At 38.4% G+C, this 17,441-nt stretch overlaps 1 protein-coding gene across 1 annotated transcript in view; it reads left to right on the top strand.

Annotated features, from left to right (window-relative positions):
* The first annotated feature begins 1,835 nt into the window (after nucleotides 1-1,835).
* The window catches only part of LOC116507238 (ephrin type-A receptor 7-like), a 47,595-nt gene continuing 31,989 nt past the window's right edge, over nucleotides 1,836-17,441 (top strand). Inside the window, exons 1-3 of the mRNA XM_032215250.1 lie at nucleotides 1,836-2,192; nucleotides 6,869-6,933; nucleotides 10,859-11,528. Coding sequence (XP_032071141.1) covers nucleotides 2,096-2,192; nucleotides 6,869-6,933; nucleotides 10,859-11,528 — 832 coding nt within the window. The 5' untranslated portion in view covers nucleotides 1,836-2,095. The remainder of the gene's footprint in view (nucleotides 2,193-6,868; nucleotides 6,934-10,858; nucleotides 11,529-17,441) is intronic.

Here is a 17,441-nt window from a genome sequence, read left to right as displayed (position 1 = left end):
AGATAGTGCAGTTCAAAACTTACTTGTATGTTAAAGATTGTAATCAAATACCCACGGCCACTTATTCCAACTTTAGAATGATCTACATACAAAAATATAACCTCATTTGAGTTGTGGAATATAGTATTAGCCAGTTGTGGACAGGAATGTTAGAAGCTTGGAAAATAACTTCCACTACATCGAATACAATTTTTTGAGAAAATCGTCCATAAAAAAAGCAAGAAGAGGATCTGAGGTCAGGAAATAATAATGACACTGATATATGTGATTGAGCCGCAATAACATAATCAGGATTGTATTTTTGCTGACTACTATGCTATTGTGTGGTGCAACAACAGGATCAACTTGGGCATTTTGCCTATATAGGAACAGAGACACAAGGGCTTTATGAATCCTATATTTTCAAGAGAGACACAAGCATCTGATGGAACACCCCTCTCCCCAAAAGTTATCTGCTCCAATTCCAGCCGCGGCAGATTTAGAACTGAAAAGTCGAACTTGTGCCTGCGTTCACTAGCGCGCGTGCTTTTAGCGTGTTTCACTTTCTGAATCACTTTCCCTTATTTCAAAAGCCAGCTTTGCGAACCAACTTTCACTAGAGAAGGGAAAAAAAAACCTTCGCGATGAGCAGTGCTCGTCCGCACAAGAACGTAAACAGCCAACTCTCTCTCTCTCTCTTGTTCCACTGCAGAGTCTGGAAAAACGCGCGGGCGGGGATAAGCACCCCCGCGGCCTTTTGGGGAAAACACACACACACACACACACACACACCGCCGTCCGGAAGGTCCGCTCGCGGGTGCCTTAAAGAAAACGGACCCGGGAGTTGCTCCCCCAAAGGATCATCCTTTCTTAAGCAATTTAAGAGCATTGCCACCGTCTTGCAGACTTTCCTCCCTGCTTTTTCTTTTCTTTTTCCTGGCACTCTATTGTGGACGGCCAAGCAGAGCTCCAAGAGGGATGGGGGCCCAACTTCAACCATTTTTTTTTAAAAAAGCGGGTGCAGCCCGGAGACCATGGGGCGCCCTCCCTCGCCCCCAAAAGCGCCTCCTGTTGATCTTCCCTCTGGGGAGGGGAGCAAAGGAAGACAGTCGAGGGAAACCCCCCCCCCCGCTTCTCCTCTACCCCTTCTTTTCATTCAGGAAGGATGGAACTACTTGGTCATCCCGCAAAGGACGGACGGAAGGAAACAGGTATACAGGCTTTTCTCTCCCAGAGGGAGCACCGCTCAAGGGCCGGGAGAGCTTTCCTTCCTTCTCGCTCGTCCCGCAGGAATACGAGGGGAAAAAGATAGGAGGCAGCTGCTTGGCTCTTCGCGCTTCTCCTTCGTCTCAGGAGATTCTGGGCTGGGTAGCTGGAGGCGTGGCCTTCGACTCCTCGTGGAGCGAAGGTTTGGCCAGCCCAGCTGCTGATTGGTGGCTTCTCTTCTTCTTCTTCTTCTTCAAAAGAAACATGTCAGAGCTTTCTTCTCCTGCTACAAACTTGCCCAGGCTCCCTCCTCCCCGGCCAACTGCGCCTGCTGGAAACAGGCACTCCAAGGCAAATTACAAGAGAACCTGAGACCGGCCGCAACCTGACGCTTCCTACTCGTTCATTGGGAGAATCGTTTAGCTCCGCCTCTCAAGATGGAGCGATTCGTTGTCCGGCGACTCTGATTCAGCTTTCTCTTAGGTTGGCGCGGGCTGCCAGTCATTTTGAAGGACGGGCTGTTCTTTCTCCATTGGTCCTGCCCCTTTTCTTGCCTCCTCCTCCTCCTCCTCCCTCCTCCCCCCCCCCCGAGCCTATTGATATTATTGGAGTGTGGAGCGAACGGTTCGGTCTGCAGTCGGAGACTCGCAGGCAGCAAATACGGAGAGCGGAAAAAGCGAGCCGGGAAAAGCGAGAAGGCAGCCGCGGAAGAGCTGCGTTGAAAGAGCGCTGCGCGTTAAAACACATCGCAGCCGGAGCCCTTAGATGAGCACCGAGCAGCAGCAGCAGCAGCAGCGCTAACCAGCCGCGGGAGCAAGCAGAAGCAAATGCCAAGCGCAGTCTCTCTCTCTCTCTGAATGTATATGCATAATATCCTTAGCTTGATTTAAACACCTCCAGCTCACGCATCATGGTTTTGCAAACTAAGCTCCCTTCTTGGATTATTTTGTGTAACATCTGGCTGCTTCAGTTTGCACACACGGGGGAGGCACAGGCTGCGAAAGAAGGTAAGAGGATGCTGGCCACAAAGTTTATCGTTCCTTCCCCCCCTGCCCTCTTTTTCTTTTTTTTCTTTTTCCTCTCCTCCCCTCCCGCTACGAGGGCTTTTTCGGGACCGTTCTGGAGAAAGCGACTTGCATTCCGCTTCCCTTGCCACCCAGACGAAAGGAGAGCGTGTCGGGGGGCACCTTTCGCCCCGTGCCGAGCGCCTCTCGCTTATGCCCTTCCGTCACGAAGTGAAACCGACGTGTGCCCCCCCTTCCCTCCCCAAGGCATTGATCAGGAAGGCGAGAAAGAGAGATCGGGATCGCGCCCCGATTGTGTGTTTGCATCCGAGACTTACGCCGCATTTTCTGAACTGGGTTAGCTGCGCGAGGGGCCGCACGTGATGAGAAAGGTCTGGGAAGGCTTTGAATCTCCATATATGCCAGTTAGCGGCGTGGAGGGGTGTATGTATGGAAAGAGGAGGAAGAGCGGCGGGTAGGATCCTCGGATAGGTTCCTCTTATCAGGGTTAATTTTATAGATTGATAGATTAGCCCTCTCACCTCTCGAAACACATCTGGCTACGAGGCGATTACCTCCCGGCTTCTTACACCGCCGAAGTCCGGGATGGGGAACGGTGGAGAGGGTAGGGGGGGCTGGTATGAAGCGAGAGACCTGTTCCAGGACTGCGGAGGAGTTTCGGCCCCCTAAGAACGCATCGTTTTAAGGATTAGGGAGGGTGGACAAATAAACTGCCTTTCCTTTGATAGCCACCCGTGTCACCTGTAATAGCTAATAATAAAGGCCATCTGTTCCGTTTTGTGCTGGTGGCCTGATCGCATCTCGCAGGGCGCGGAGTTTTAGCCAAACGAGGAGCGCCCGCCGAGTAGAAATATTTGCATCACGTACGCAGACAACGCCGCGTATCTCTGTAGAAATGCCGCGTTCTTATGGGCGCTGAATGGACATGACGACCTCCGCACCCTCAGTCGCTCGCTCTGTACATAATAGGCGTCTGTGTATAGACCGATCCAACAACACATTTTTATTTTTATTTTTTTGCAAGACCGATCGGGGCTCCGAAAAAAACCCATATTAGTGCCAGATCTATTTTAAAAGGGACAATTGGAAGGCGCTGCTTCTCTATAGGCAAAAGTCGTGTGTTTTCTTACTTGGAGAGAATCGAAACGACGTTAAAGACCGAGGAAATGATTTGTTGGGGTGGGAGATTGAGACAGCCCCCTCTTCTCCGTTTCCGGGGACTTCTTTTTCCTCTCTCCTTTTTTGAGGTATGGGGAGCATCGAAAAAAAATCATGCTTTCCACTAATCAATTGGAAATGGGAAAGCGAGGCTCTCGGAGGTGAAATAAACGTTATACGTAAAATGGAAGTCCATATGCACGCCTATGCTGGGGAATGGGATCAAGCCCACTTGAAAACTTTATCTGAAAGATGAAATCTCTTACCTCGGGAAAGGAGAGGAGGAGGCTGAGAACAAAACTCTGGAGTAGGGGGTGAGATACGTGGTGGAAAGCAAGCGGCACCTTCCCTCTGGAGTCCTTGAATGGTAATTGAAGGTGTGTGATTTAACATATACTTTGAAATCGCCTGCTAATTTAAGAATTGACACTCATTTGACCGAGCTGATGAGAGAAAAGGAATTTGTCTAGGAAGGAGCTCTGATCTCTTGAGAACTCACCTTTACCTGGGCGAGGCAGACTCGCAAAACTTTCCAACTTTCGGAGTTGTTTTCGGACTCTGAATACCTAAGAAGGATCGGTTGTCAGTTGCGCTCATCTGTTTTCTTCCTCCTTACGAAGGGAAAAAGGAAGAAGTGCATGTAAGCGATCGGAGTTCAGGTGCTTTTTTAAAAAGAGGGGTTAAGAAGCCCTCTTGAGTGTGAGTGGTGAAGACGCACGGTTTTTTTTTTCAGCCATCCTACTGGAAATCAGAGTTCAGCCAACGGAGCTCCCGCTGAATAGGGCGAAGGAGACAGGGGGAGGCAAAAAAACGAGGCTCACCGCCCCATTGAAGTTACTCCGGCGGCGCTTTTTTCCCTAAGGGATCGGTATCCTTTTCACCTGTAGGCGAAGCCCCTGGCGCGTCTCAGGTGCTGCGCCGGGAAAAGTGGAGTCAGTGGCGGTGGAGGTGTGTGCGTGAGATGCTCTTTTTAGCACCTTAGGAGAAGCGCGGGAACTGGCCGTTTCTTGCAAGAGCTCAGCTCAGAAAGAAAGAAAAAAAGGTGGGGGGGAGGGTGAGAAACTCCTCCGCGTTTCGCTCAGCGGGAAAAGGAAGCGCAGCATGGGTGGAAAAATGGCTTTCGGACACTTGGAGGGGAGATGCTGCTCTTCCTTTTAATGGGAGGAGTAGCCAGGCGAGACTAGGACTCTCTCTCTCCTCCTCCTCCCCTTGGGAGGTACATCCTTCTTGTCTGCTTTCTCTTTGAGTACCTAAGGTGTCTTATGGCTGGGTTTATGGACTGGACTGGTATCCCTTCATTATGTAGGCAGACTTCATTCTTCTCTTAGAAGTTCTGTTAACTGACATTGGCACTGAGGCCTAAGTGAGGGAAATTAGTAATAATTTCAGGGTTTCGGGCCACATGCAAAGTGACACTCGCTCACTCCCCAAGGAATTCTGAAAGGCATCCCTGCTGCTCTTTAAGCAAATACTCAGGTTGAGTGTGGCACTTTAGGTCTAAGGGAATCTGAGATTTCTTCCTGTCCAGACCACTAACCACCATCTGCCCCCTGCATATGATAAAAGCATGCATGACCCAAAACAGATTATATGGCTTCCCCTCAGTTTTCACTCATTGAAACTGAACTAACAGAGGGGAGGGCACTATGCTTTCCTGAGAAAATTAAGCATCTGTCTAACATGTAGGGTTATTCTGTCACATTGTGCCTTCTCTGTTTGGTTTTGTCAGGGGAGGAAAAAAAAACTTGTACCTTCCCTTTTTAGGAAATCAGCATGATAATACATTGCTTTAGAGTTCTAGTGGCATTTTGAGATCCTGCCATCTGATTTTTTTGAAGTAAATTTGGTGTTAGTGCAAGTATGTGGTGATTTGATGGGATCTATTCCCCCCCACCCTTCACATTTTCTGATAATGACTTGGTTTGAATCAAAAGGTGTCTCTTCTGAAAAGAACAAGTTCTGCTTACAATCCTTAGCAGAAACTTTAGGGAACTTCACTGTCAAGAATAAATAAAAGGATTCCTCAGTACTTGCAAAAGGATTTCAAGATAAAGTTGGTGTTCATCTTTCTGTATCATAGAAGAGAGTTCTCCTAACTTTTTCTACACATTGATACTAAAATTATAGTTTTGCATGTTCAGGAAGATTTTAAAAGGTTTTTACTTTTCACTTTAAGTTTTGGAATTGGTTTAATTTGAATACTGTGTATGTGTAAAATATTTTAAAAATGCAATTGCTCTTCAGTCTGTTTCAAGGGCATGGAGTGGTTAAACATGTAGAATAACGTTTCTTTAGCTGAATTTATTAGCCTGGGTTTTGATTAGCAGCCCAATACACAACTCTTTTATTAGTAAATTTATTTTAGAAACTATTAACACCGTAGAAGAAATCCCTTAGATATCTGGATTAATTAGTGTTGTAATTATGTAGAAATTATGCTTTTTGTATGAAGCCTAACTTCCTTCACTGAGAAAGCGTAAAATTATATCAAAGATACACATGAGATTTTCTCAGTATGTTTTCACAGTATGTAAGACTGCAACCCTTTATGCCTATTTACAAATACTATTGAAATCACTATAACTGTTAACTTTTATATGCACATGTGATCAGGCTATGCACATAATCCTCTTTAGCTATATTATTGTTAGAATATTATAAAAGTAATGCTTAAATCCATTCTTGAACATTCCAATTATTATTATCAAGGTTTGTTTTATATAGGGTGAGGGTCAAATTACAAAAGGTATTTTACATTTAAAACATCTCTCTTACCTGTGCAAAGTATTGATATAACTTATTATAACTAATGTAATACATGCATACGTTTTATATTAACTTGTTAATTGAAATATTTTTCTTAATATAGTAGGTGAGAAAATCTATGATTTGTATGATAACAAATCAATGAATAAATATATTAATATAAATGATTCACAAAATTATGATGTTGAAATAATATTTTAATTATTAATCACACCTACCAACAGCTTGGAACATCTTACAGAACAACACAAGTAATGTGTCAACAAAGTTTTACAGTTTTGTTTAGATGCATTCTTTGCTGAATAAGTGTGAAAACTGAATTCTCTTACTGATATACTAACCCTTTTATGTTTATGTTGTAAATTAGAGTAAAAGTCAAAAGAACTGTTACTTTAAATATTACATTTAATTTAGAACAGTACATAAATACATATGAAATTTGTGTCATTAAATAAAGGTTGAATACATTTCATATTAAAAAGTTACTATTATAAAGGCATTACAGTATAAAGGAGATCTCTGCCACTTCCTTTACATTTCCTTTGGTTTATATTACCTACTAAAGTATCCTTGTGAAATCAGTCACTTTTCAGTATGTTCAACCAGCTGCTAAGTTACTATTTTTTTTCCTTGAATAGAAACATGGAGGCAAAGTAATGTCCTTAGTTTACACATAATCAGCATGAGTGTACAATTCTTAAAATACTTTAATACATATATTTTTTTTCTTTCAGTAATATTGCTGGATTCTAAAGCACAACAGACAGATTTGGAATGGATTTCTTCTCCTCCCAATGGGGTAAGCAAACTATTTAAATCAAAATCCAAAATCAGAATAAGTAGTTTAAATGAACTTGCTCAAAATTCCTTGAAGAAAAAAATTCTGTTCTGAAAAGCATTGTGATTCAGATACAAACTAATATAGATATTTTCTTAGATGTTAAATGCCTTAAACTGCGGCATATCTCAAAGAACTTTTTTTAAACTTGAGTAATATTATTTCAATTTTCATTCTTAAAAACAACTTTACTGATCATAATGTGGGACATTATTTGCATCATTCTGTGTAATTAACATATAATTATATTCTATTAATACATTATAATTAATATTTCAGGTACTTAAACATTCTTGTAAATTTTTTAAATTCAAGACCAATTATGCTGGCTTTAAGGCAGAAATTTGTATCTTTAATTCACATTTTTTCCCCAAAGCAAGATTATCTTGCTGATTTCTGAAAATATCCTTATAAATAATAGTTTCATTATTGGTTTAAGTAATTAATCTTAATATGGTAAAAATATTTGTGAGACCCTTGTAGAGAAAGGACAGAGCGTAAGTTTTAATAATATATAATTATTTCAAAGATTATTTAAGTAGCTATGATATGACTGAATACATTAGCTTTAGAAACTGCAATCAAATAAGTACCGTATTTTCTAAATTCTCCCTGAAGCTTGATTATTTTAAATGGATTTCTATTATCTACCATTTAGAGTAGTTCATATTAATACAAGTTTCAACTAAAAGTTTATACAACCAAGCCTTTAATCTGGCACTTATAAAGAAATCTGGAACCAAAAGAAAGTGAATTTTGAGTGGGGATGTAGAAGTGTGACAAATCCTGTAAATAAAAAGAATGAAAACTTGGAAGTCTTTTAACTAATAAGAAAGATCATAAAATCAATCCAGGCACTGGCTGGAAACAAGTCTAATGGTTTTTGGAATGTATGAAATGTTAGCTGAATGCTTAAGATGAGAATTAACTTAAGCAGTAGCACTGCACACTGAAGGAAGTCTTTTAAGAAAAGGATTAAAACAATTTTAGAATAAATTGCGATAGTCCAGCTTTGAAACAATAAAGGCATGTGTATGGTTCAGAGAGAGGGAGATAAAAAAGTTGAACAGTAATCCAAATATAAGTCAGGGATGGGCAGTGCCTGAGAGTTAAAAATTGTAATATACTGTATTGTATACGTAAAAATGTAATATACTTTTGGGTGACCAAAAGTATGCAATGATAGGGTTAGTAAAATCACTGGATTTTGGGGGGGGGGGGAAGGCTTTTGTTGAAATTTAATACAAGTTTATTGATTTTTAAAAAAAAACTATTTTAAAATATAAAAGTTATTATAATACTTTCCCCATAGTTTGGTAATATTTATTCATTAAGGTTGACAAGATAGCATGCTGTTGATTCCCAGCAACTCTAATAATTTGCTTGTGGGAGTTGCAGAAGATCCAGAAGGCTTCCCTTGATTCAGGGCATATGCTATACAGGCAACAGTTACTGATTGTTTAGATTATACTTATAAATATCTTCTATTAAAAATCAATGATCTGATTAATGGTTTGTTTTAATATGCTTTCCATAGATAATACAGCTCAGTAAAGTAAGAGTCTCTATACCTTTAGTGTGTAAACACTATGTATTGTGCTTAGGCAGGCTTTCCTTTAATAGTTTCATTCCTTGATTTATTAATAGTTAAATGACAAGTAAGAATGAACATAGCTTTAATGCCTATCATAGTTTATTAATTATTAAGAAATTAGGATTAATGTCTAAAACACTTAGCTCCTTGTCTGTCCTGGTACTGATGTTGCTTTTGTTTTCTTTTTTGGCATCAGCTACAACTGTTTTTGATTAATAATGATTAATCAGTAGTGGTTAAAGTTAGGTTTATGAAGGTATTTCATGTAACAGTGAAGAGAGAACCTGGAAAATAGCCATTACTGTCAATTCTTATGTCAATGTTGTGATGGCAGTAATGACATTAAGTAAGCTTTCCTTATTGCTTGAATTACAGGTACAGAGTCCTAAATAATCAAATGAACTTGCAAGACATGTAAGGGTTTAGGACACAATGTAAAATTTACCAAACATTTTTTTATTATTATGCTGCACAATTTTTAGTGGTATATCAGATAACAACAATTGAACTTAATATCAGCAAAACATTTGCAAATATAATTAAATTGAACTCTGGATTCATATAGCTATTTTGAAAACTTAACCATATTAGTGGTTAAATGTTTGCCATTTTTAGTAATACAACTTGAGTTTGTTTATATTAGAATGACATATATTGAAGATTTGAGATATAAAATTGATTCTAATGTCAGTTAAAATAATTATATTTTATTTGAAAATAGATTATTTCAGTTTAAAAAGTTTAGTCATGTTACATATAATTCATCCAAAATGTTATGATCGTGCAATCGATCATCCAAGGTGGCATTCTATAATTTCAAGCTGTTTCAGGAAAAATAGTTATAAAAGTGAATTATAGGAACATTTTTGTCATGTGAATTTGCTAAAAAAAATGCCAAGGTTCAATTAGCTATTTCTTCTTCACATTTTGGACAAATTACTTATACTAAGGTTGAGAGTCGTTTTACTTATGAACTACTAATCTTATTACTGTTTATTTCTTCCTTCAGGAAAAAAAAATAGCTGGACTATATTCAGTTATGTTTCTGTAATGACAGAACATTCTGTCATTCTGGTGGGCATCAGGTGGGACGGGAGTGAGAGAGTGCAAAATATAGTTTTGTTCCATGAACTCCATTTATGTAAAGTTATACATGAGTCTATTTAAATGGAAATAATATGGACCAGGAAGCTGAATGTGTCAATTGTATGACACATGAATCCCCATGAATCAATAATTTAGATATTGGCTAATAAATAAAATAGATAAATAAAGAATAAAACAATTGAATTAAAAATGGCTGTCCTTGTGATTAAGAGTTTATGTGAAAATTTACTATTTAGTTTTTTTCCCCCTAAGGGTGGAAAAACGATAACTGTTTGATTTCACATGAATGTAAAATTTATGACATTATAGTTAGAATATCATATTTCTTGCACATAAGATAATAGTTTAAAGGTACATTATTTTAATATGTCCCAAATTGATGCAATAGAAAACTTTCGTTGATAGAATTTTATGTATGTAGATACACATGTTGGCAAAAGCCTGCAATAAAATTTACCATGCCATATGATCAACTTGAATCCTATTGTTTTTGGAGCTGGCCAGTAGAGTTCCATGTGATTTTTCTCTCTACCAAATGGGTTTAAATTTTAGTCCTTACAAAATACAGTCGAGACGCTATTAGAACAATTGTTAAAATAGGTATGAATACTCAACTAAGTTTTTAAACAACGCTTCTTAAGAAACATAAGAAATAAATTTTCTTATGTTACACCACTTATTTTGGACCTGGGCATATGCAGCAATAATAGATTACCTCAATATTATAATGCAATCCATTGTTTAGAGAATTGCTAATGCAATGTTTAGGAAGTTCTTCCACATTAACCATACTGCTGTCTATGGAGTATGCTAATTTCATGTTTTTAACATTTTACTTTATTTTGCAGTCTTTTTATAGGGTGGATAGATACTGTGGTCACCATATTGGTTATTCACACTAGAATTAACATTTGAAATTAGGGATGCTTAATACTTGCCACTGTTACATCTGCTCTCTGCCTATAAATTTATTCTATTAGGCATTGGATCATATCATTCCCTTCCATTTTTAAATAGTTTCTCATTCCATGCTAAAAAAAAATGTAAGCTGTTAAAACATATGCTCTGGTTACTAGTATTCAGGAAAAAAAAGATGGTACATAATCTTGTACTATATTTATTGTCTAATTTTTCTCTGTTAGAAAAGTTTATCTCAGTATGGATAACTATCCCTTTATGTTCCAGTGGGAAGAAATTAGTGGACTGGATGAAAACTACACACCTATACGAACATACCAGGTATGCCAAGTCATGGAACCCAACCAAAATAATTGGCTGCGGACTAACTGGATCACGAAAGGCAATGCACAAAGGATTTTTGTAGAACTAAAATTCACTCTGAGGGATTGTAATAGCCTTCCTGGAGTCCTGGGGACATGTAAAGAAACGTTCAACTTGCATTATTATGAAACAGACTATGACACTGGAAGGAGTATCAGAGAAAGCCAGTATGTAAAAATAGACACTATTGCGGCTGATGAAAGCTTTACCCAAGGTGACCTTGGGGAGAGGAAAATGAAACTCAATACAGAAGTGAGAGAGATTGGACCTCTGTCCAAGAAAGGATTCTACCTTGCATTTCAGGATGTAGGGGCTTGCATTGCTCTGGTTTCTGTCAAAGTGTACTATAAGAAGTGCTGGTCCATTATTGAGAACTTAGCGATTTTTCCAGACACAGTAACTGGGTCAGAGTTCTCCTCCTTAGTTGAGGTCCGAGGAACCTGTGTCAGTAATGCGGAAGAAGAAGCAGAAAACTCTCCCAGAATGCATTGTAGTGCAGAAGGAGAATGGTTAGTGCCAATTGGGAAGTGTATCTGCAAAGCTGGCTTCCAGCAAAAAGGAGACACGTGCGAACGTAAGTTAAAAAACATATTTAATAATTACTTTTTTTTACTGTTTTTAACAAATGCCTCTTTAATGGAAATGTTGCCTTACTTAATTCATAGAAGCCAGAAATTAGAGTGTCTGACACTAAAGGGCCCGCAACTTGGGAGTCCTCCTGGACCCACAGCTGACTTTTGACCACCACCTTTCAGCTGTGACCAGGGGGGCATTTGCCCAGGTTCGCCTGGTGCGCCAGTTGCGGCCCTACCTGAATCAGGAGGCCCTCACAACAGTCACTCGAGCCCTTGTGATCTCCAGGCTGGAATACTGCAATGTGCTCTACATGGGGCTGCCCTTGAAGAGCATCCGGAGACTTCAGCTAGTCCAGAATGCGGCCGCGCGAGTGATCGTGGGCGCACCACGGTTCGCCCACATAACACCGATCCTCCGCGAGCTGTACTGGCTACCTGTTGATCTCCGGGTGCACTTCAAGGTCCTACTCACCACCTATAAAGCGCTCCATGGTAGTAGATCTGGCTATTTGAGAGACCACCTTCTGCCAATTACCTCCCTGCGTCCCATCAGATCGCATAGAGTTGACCTCCTCCGTATTCCATCCGCCAGTCAGTGCCGACTGGCGACTACTCGGAGGAGAGCCTTCTCTGTTGCGGCTCCGACGCTATGGAACAATCTCCCCGTGGAGATTCGTACCCTCACCACCGTCCAGGCCTTCCGCACAGCCCTCAAGAACTGGCTAGCCCGTCAGGCCTGGGGATAAGTCTACTTTCGCCCCTCCCGAATGTTGAGTGAATGTTGTGTTTTACTGTTTAATTTACCTTTGTTCACACCTCTTTTTGTATTTGTCCTACACTCCTTTTCCCCTTTGATTGTAAGCCGCCCTGAGTCCCCTCAGGAAAAAGGGCGGCCTATAAATGTGCAATAAATACAAAATACAAATACAAATACAAAATAAAGAAACAAATTCTGTTCGGGAATGGAAATCAATAATTGGATGTTGCATTAGAAAAGCCATTAAAGTAACTGTCAAACTAAACACTAGTTTACCTTTCCTAATGCTATTACATACAAGCAGTCACATAACATTTTATAAGGGATAGGCTAAAAAAAGCTATTTAGTACTTAATGATTCTTTAAAATAACACTTGAGAAAAATGTGTCTTGCAGAGGGTATCATTAATAATCCAAGGATTACTTGCAGTATATTCAGTAGCTAATTTGGGAAACTGCAGCAACTTTTAAAAATATAATGTGTTTCTGATTAACATACTGAAAAGCAGCTCAGAATGTAGTATTGATAGGAAAGCTAAGGATATGTGGAGTGGTTTTTTTTAAAGGAAAAGGTGTACAATAAATAGTTGCTTTAAAAACTCATATCTGAAATCTTGGAATAGAACTCAGGGCTGAAAATAGGGGAACAGTAGAACAGAATAGAAAACAGGCAGCATACCTGTTTTTCCCCTTTTATTTTTTGTAGCCCTTGACATGCTGTAAAACTTTAGATGATTTCCAGAGCAGATTTTGAATTAAGACTTAGGAATTGTAAAATATATAAAGACATATTTTCTTTTCGCCTGCAAAAACGCTTCTATCAGTGGAACCAACTTATTGGATCCTTCTCTTTATCTGGAAGAAGGAGATAGAATTTGATCTGACAGATCATTTTCAGAAATTAGACATTTCCAAAGTTGTGTATAGATACTATTTGTCAAGGACTGACAAATTGTTGACTTTGTGCGGGCAACAGACACAGATATACCTTTTTAGAATAAATGTTCTGCTTTATTAGATAAATTGGTCAAGAAATACCAAACTAAATTGAATGTATAAAAATGGATTTGATTAGTGTTTCCTTGTTTGAGTTTCTCTTTTTGTAAAGAGAAATTTAATTTACATTAAAACATCAATTTGATAACAGCTTCTGAAAGTCACAAACAGCTGGGGTGTTGGCTTTTGAACTTCTGACAAAGGGTTATGGTTATCAGCGATGACAAATAGATGTTTCATTAGCTATTTATCATTTGGTCTGACTGGTGATGGAGGAGACAAGTAGGGCATTTTCAGTGAAGATATCGGTCATGAAACATATATTTTCTCTGGCATGTAGATAGTCCTCTTTTAGTGACTACAGTTAGGATCAGCAACTTTCTAAGTGAAATTGTAACACTGCTTATGATCTTATTTGAGATTTTCTTTGTTATATAGACCATCAAATGTCATAAAATGCAAGGATTGATAATAAATTTTACTTTTTCCACTGTAAATGGTGGCAAAACAAAGCAGTTGCTAAATGAGGACTTCCAGGACTGCTTCTGGCTTTCTTTTCAAGCCCAAACAAATTCATTAACATTGGGTAACAGCTAAATATTAAAAAGGATATTTCAAATATAGAAAAGTTACCTGTGCAAATTAGTTGAATGGCTGCATCTTGATTCTGCTTAAAACACTTGTATAATGCTGTGTGTTTATCTGATTTCATGATGAGACTTAGGTTTCCCCACCCAATCTTTAATCTTTTTTTTAAAACTGATTTTGCAGTGATCAAAATAATGTATAATGACACTTTAAACCTTATTGTTTAGAAAAAACTTGTTAGAATTAAAAGTCAAAACAGAAGATTGATGGAGATACATCTGTTATGATTAGAATTCAAGTAAATTGTTTATTAAATAGGGTTCTTAATTTTAGACTTCAGTGATGTTAACTGAAGCATTAAATGATAACTTGCAGTTGAGTGTCTCTCTTGTGTTCATTTTGTAAGAATACTTCTCATGCCGGCTTACTGCCAGAGAAACTGCTAAAAGAATATATTCTCTTGGAAGTGTTCCAGAATCGAGGGAAAGAGGGAGTTCTATCATTTCTGTTCAAAACCTGTTCTTGGAAAAAGTTTCAAAATGAAGTTTTATTTTACATTTATTGTGAGAAATGCGTGATTAGTAACTACCTATGTTAAAAATGTAAGCTGACTAAAGTTTGAGGCACATATCTTTCATTAATTCCTTGGCTCTGATACTTAGGACTTTCTCAGTGATAGCATTAATGTTTAAACAGGTGGTGACAAATGGATGCTGTATAATGATAGCATTCATGGTGAAACTGGTAGTTCAAGACAATCATGGGATCAAATTTGTTATCAACCTAATCCTACTATTAATTCAGTGGAATATTTTGTTTTTGTCAGACTTCGTAAAACAACCCAAAATCAAATTATTCTGCTATTTTTTTTAGCCTTTAATTGATTTGTAAGCTTTGCGTTTCATGTATAATATTTTCACTCTTGTATAAAATATTTATGGATCATGTAAAAATGAATGTTTGCACTGTAGTTCAGACTTTGACATTTTAATTTCCATATGCATTTACCCATATCTACATATATTTCAAAGCAGGTTTTTAAATTTGCAAAATTAATGATCTATTCCAAGAAAAAAAATCACACACCCCAAAAGCCTCATTTAACCTTCTTCTCCTTCCAAAAAGAGTAATTAATATTTAATTTTTGATGCTGTGAAATGTAATATTGTGCCTGATCCTAGATGAAGGATTACAAAGGAAAACCTTTTGTTTGTAATTTCCTTTTATGAATTATCTAATTAAGTAAAATGAGGTCTAAAACTCAAGTACATTTCAGTAGATTATGTGCGTTTGTGTGTGTGTGTGTGTTTGTGTGTGTTTTTGTGTGTGTGTGTGTAGAATAATTGTTCAGAGAATTAATTTTGTAATACTCTTTAAATATTTATAAATTGCAGATTGCAAAATATTCTAAAGCAGTTTCTAAACTATATGAATAATAACAAACTAAAATATAAAATATATTTTAAAAATCCTGGTAAAAAGCACATTTTCAAAGTTTATTGGAAAGCTTTGTTAAAGGCTTAAAACATTAATTAAACAAATGTGATTCTTTAGCAAAGAAGTAACAGCTAAAATTACATGGTTCCAATCTATCTCCATATAAAGTCACAAGCAAAGGTATGGAACATTAATAAATAGTAGAGATTAAGATTGAGCAGATATTAATGTACTGAGGTAGCTCAGATGTAACATTCATTTTATCCCCATGGTTTAGTATGTCACTAGAATCAAATCAACAATGTTGCTACAGTATACTTTTTTAGGGTGTTGTGCTATATAAATCATTGCTGGGTACAATGTATTACAGTATGCAGATCCAGAGAGCATTAGCTTGTGCACCATAGCATTTATACAAATTTAATCATTTGCATATAAAACATTGTGAGATAAAACTTACTTTTCGCATTCACTGAAAGTATTAACTGAAGTAGAGACCTGAAAACCAGCTGGCTGACAGGGCGTGCGCATGCACCGTGGAGCTGAGCTGGGCCGACGGCTCGTGTGCCCTAGTTCGCCAGCACAGGTGTAGGCTATTCACGGGGATAATTGTGGAAAATTTTGCAGAAATTTCTTTTCAAATGCAAAATAGAACTACTTGTTTCGAATTGCATCTATCTAATAAGGCATGCAAAGGTCTTTGACTTTTTCCAGTCACTAGAGTATCCCTCCCTTCCTCTTTCCCTCTCTTTCCCTCTCTTTTTTAGTGAAAAGGTCAGAAAGAAATGGCACCAATAAAGTAGAAGAAGCTTCCCTAATATGAATAGATTAAGTTAAGACAGACATATTTCTGTTATTGATAATAGAAGTGTTTCTGTGTTGCAGAAAATGACAGGACACACAAGCCAGCTCTTCAGAGAAGGAACAGTTTATTTGTGCAGGTTCAGAACAAAAGGCCTGAACCATGGGTGAAAGTCAGGAAATTCCTTATATAGTTTATCACTTTCAGCTAAAGCCATCTGTTAGTTTTGGAAACACTCCTCGAGATTTGCCCTTGAGTTACAAAAAGTATGTCTACAGGATGTCATAATACATGGGTCAGCTAATGGACATGCATAGCCCGTACATTGAGGAACTAACTATATGTGTCTAACAAACAGCCAAGCCAGCAGAGGAGTCGCCAAATCTGAAATATATTTCTGCAAATGTAATTGTCAAATAAATTGAAATTTGGGGAAATACTGTACTCTAAGATTACTTTCTCACGGATTGAACTTTCATTGTACTATATTCTATAATATATAGAATAAAACATAAAAATATAATGTTAAATTAATGAATTGTTTTTCTTCTGTGAGTAAAAAACCCAATATGCCATTCTTTTGTTATTTAAAAATGAAAATAATATAATTGCTCATACACAGTTCTAAAATACTAGATTATTCATGACCCATTAGGTCATTGTTTTAGTTGTGTCGTCATTTCACAAATAATTATTTGTCTAAACAGATGAACACAATGACCGTAGCTGGACAAAAAAGCAGTAGAAGAGAGAGCAATTTCCATATTTCTTCTGGCTTCCCTACTTTTCTTGTGGAAAGCCTGTAGGGAGGGAGTCAATGGAGAAACTGGCAGGGAAAATCACAACAAGTTTGGATAAGTCTTCTTCACCCAGGCACTATCCCTCCAATCTCTGTGTTCACATGCCACCTTCCCCAACCCATACAACAATTCTGTGCACCTTCCCTCACCTACACTGCGTTCTTGTTCACTCTCCCAGACTTGTGATATTGCCTAGCTGCTCTACCATTGCACAGCATCCCTGACCCTTGCCACATCTCTCAGACACTCTCTTACTTTGCCATGGTTTAGTTGCCTGCTGGACTTGGAATTGCAACTTCCCACCAGCTGACCACTGACTTGGTACTTTGCTTGGGGAAAACGGAGACACCACAGCAGTACACTAGTGTTGGTGGCTACAACGTTTTCAAATTTCAATCCCATGGGAGTAACGGGTCCTGATTTGGGGCATATTCTCTAAATTGCAAATTTGTGGCACTTTGGCTTGAGTAGGCTTGACACCTACAATGTGCTGGTTCATCCAGTTGAAGGTTACAAACGACAGACAGAAGTG

This window comes from Thamnophis elegans, chromosome 4 (assembly GCF_009769535.1).
Source record: "Thamnophis elegans isolate rThaEle1 chromosome 4, rThaEle1.pri, whole genome shotgun sequence".
NCBI classification, from domain to species: Eukaryota; Metazoa; Chordata; class Lepidosauria; order Squamata; family Colubridae; genus Thamnophis; species Thamnophis elegans.
This window is presented reverse-complemented; position numbering and strand designations above follow the sequence as displayed.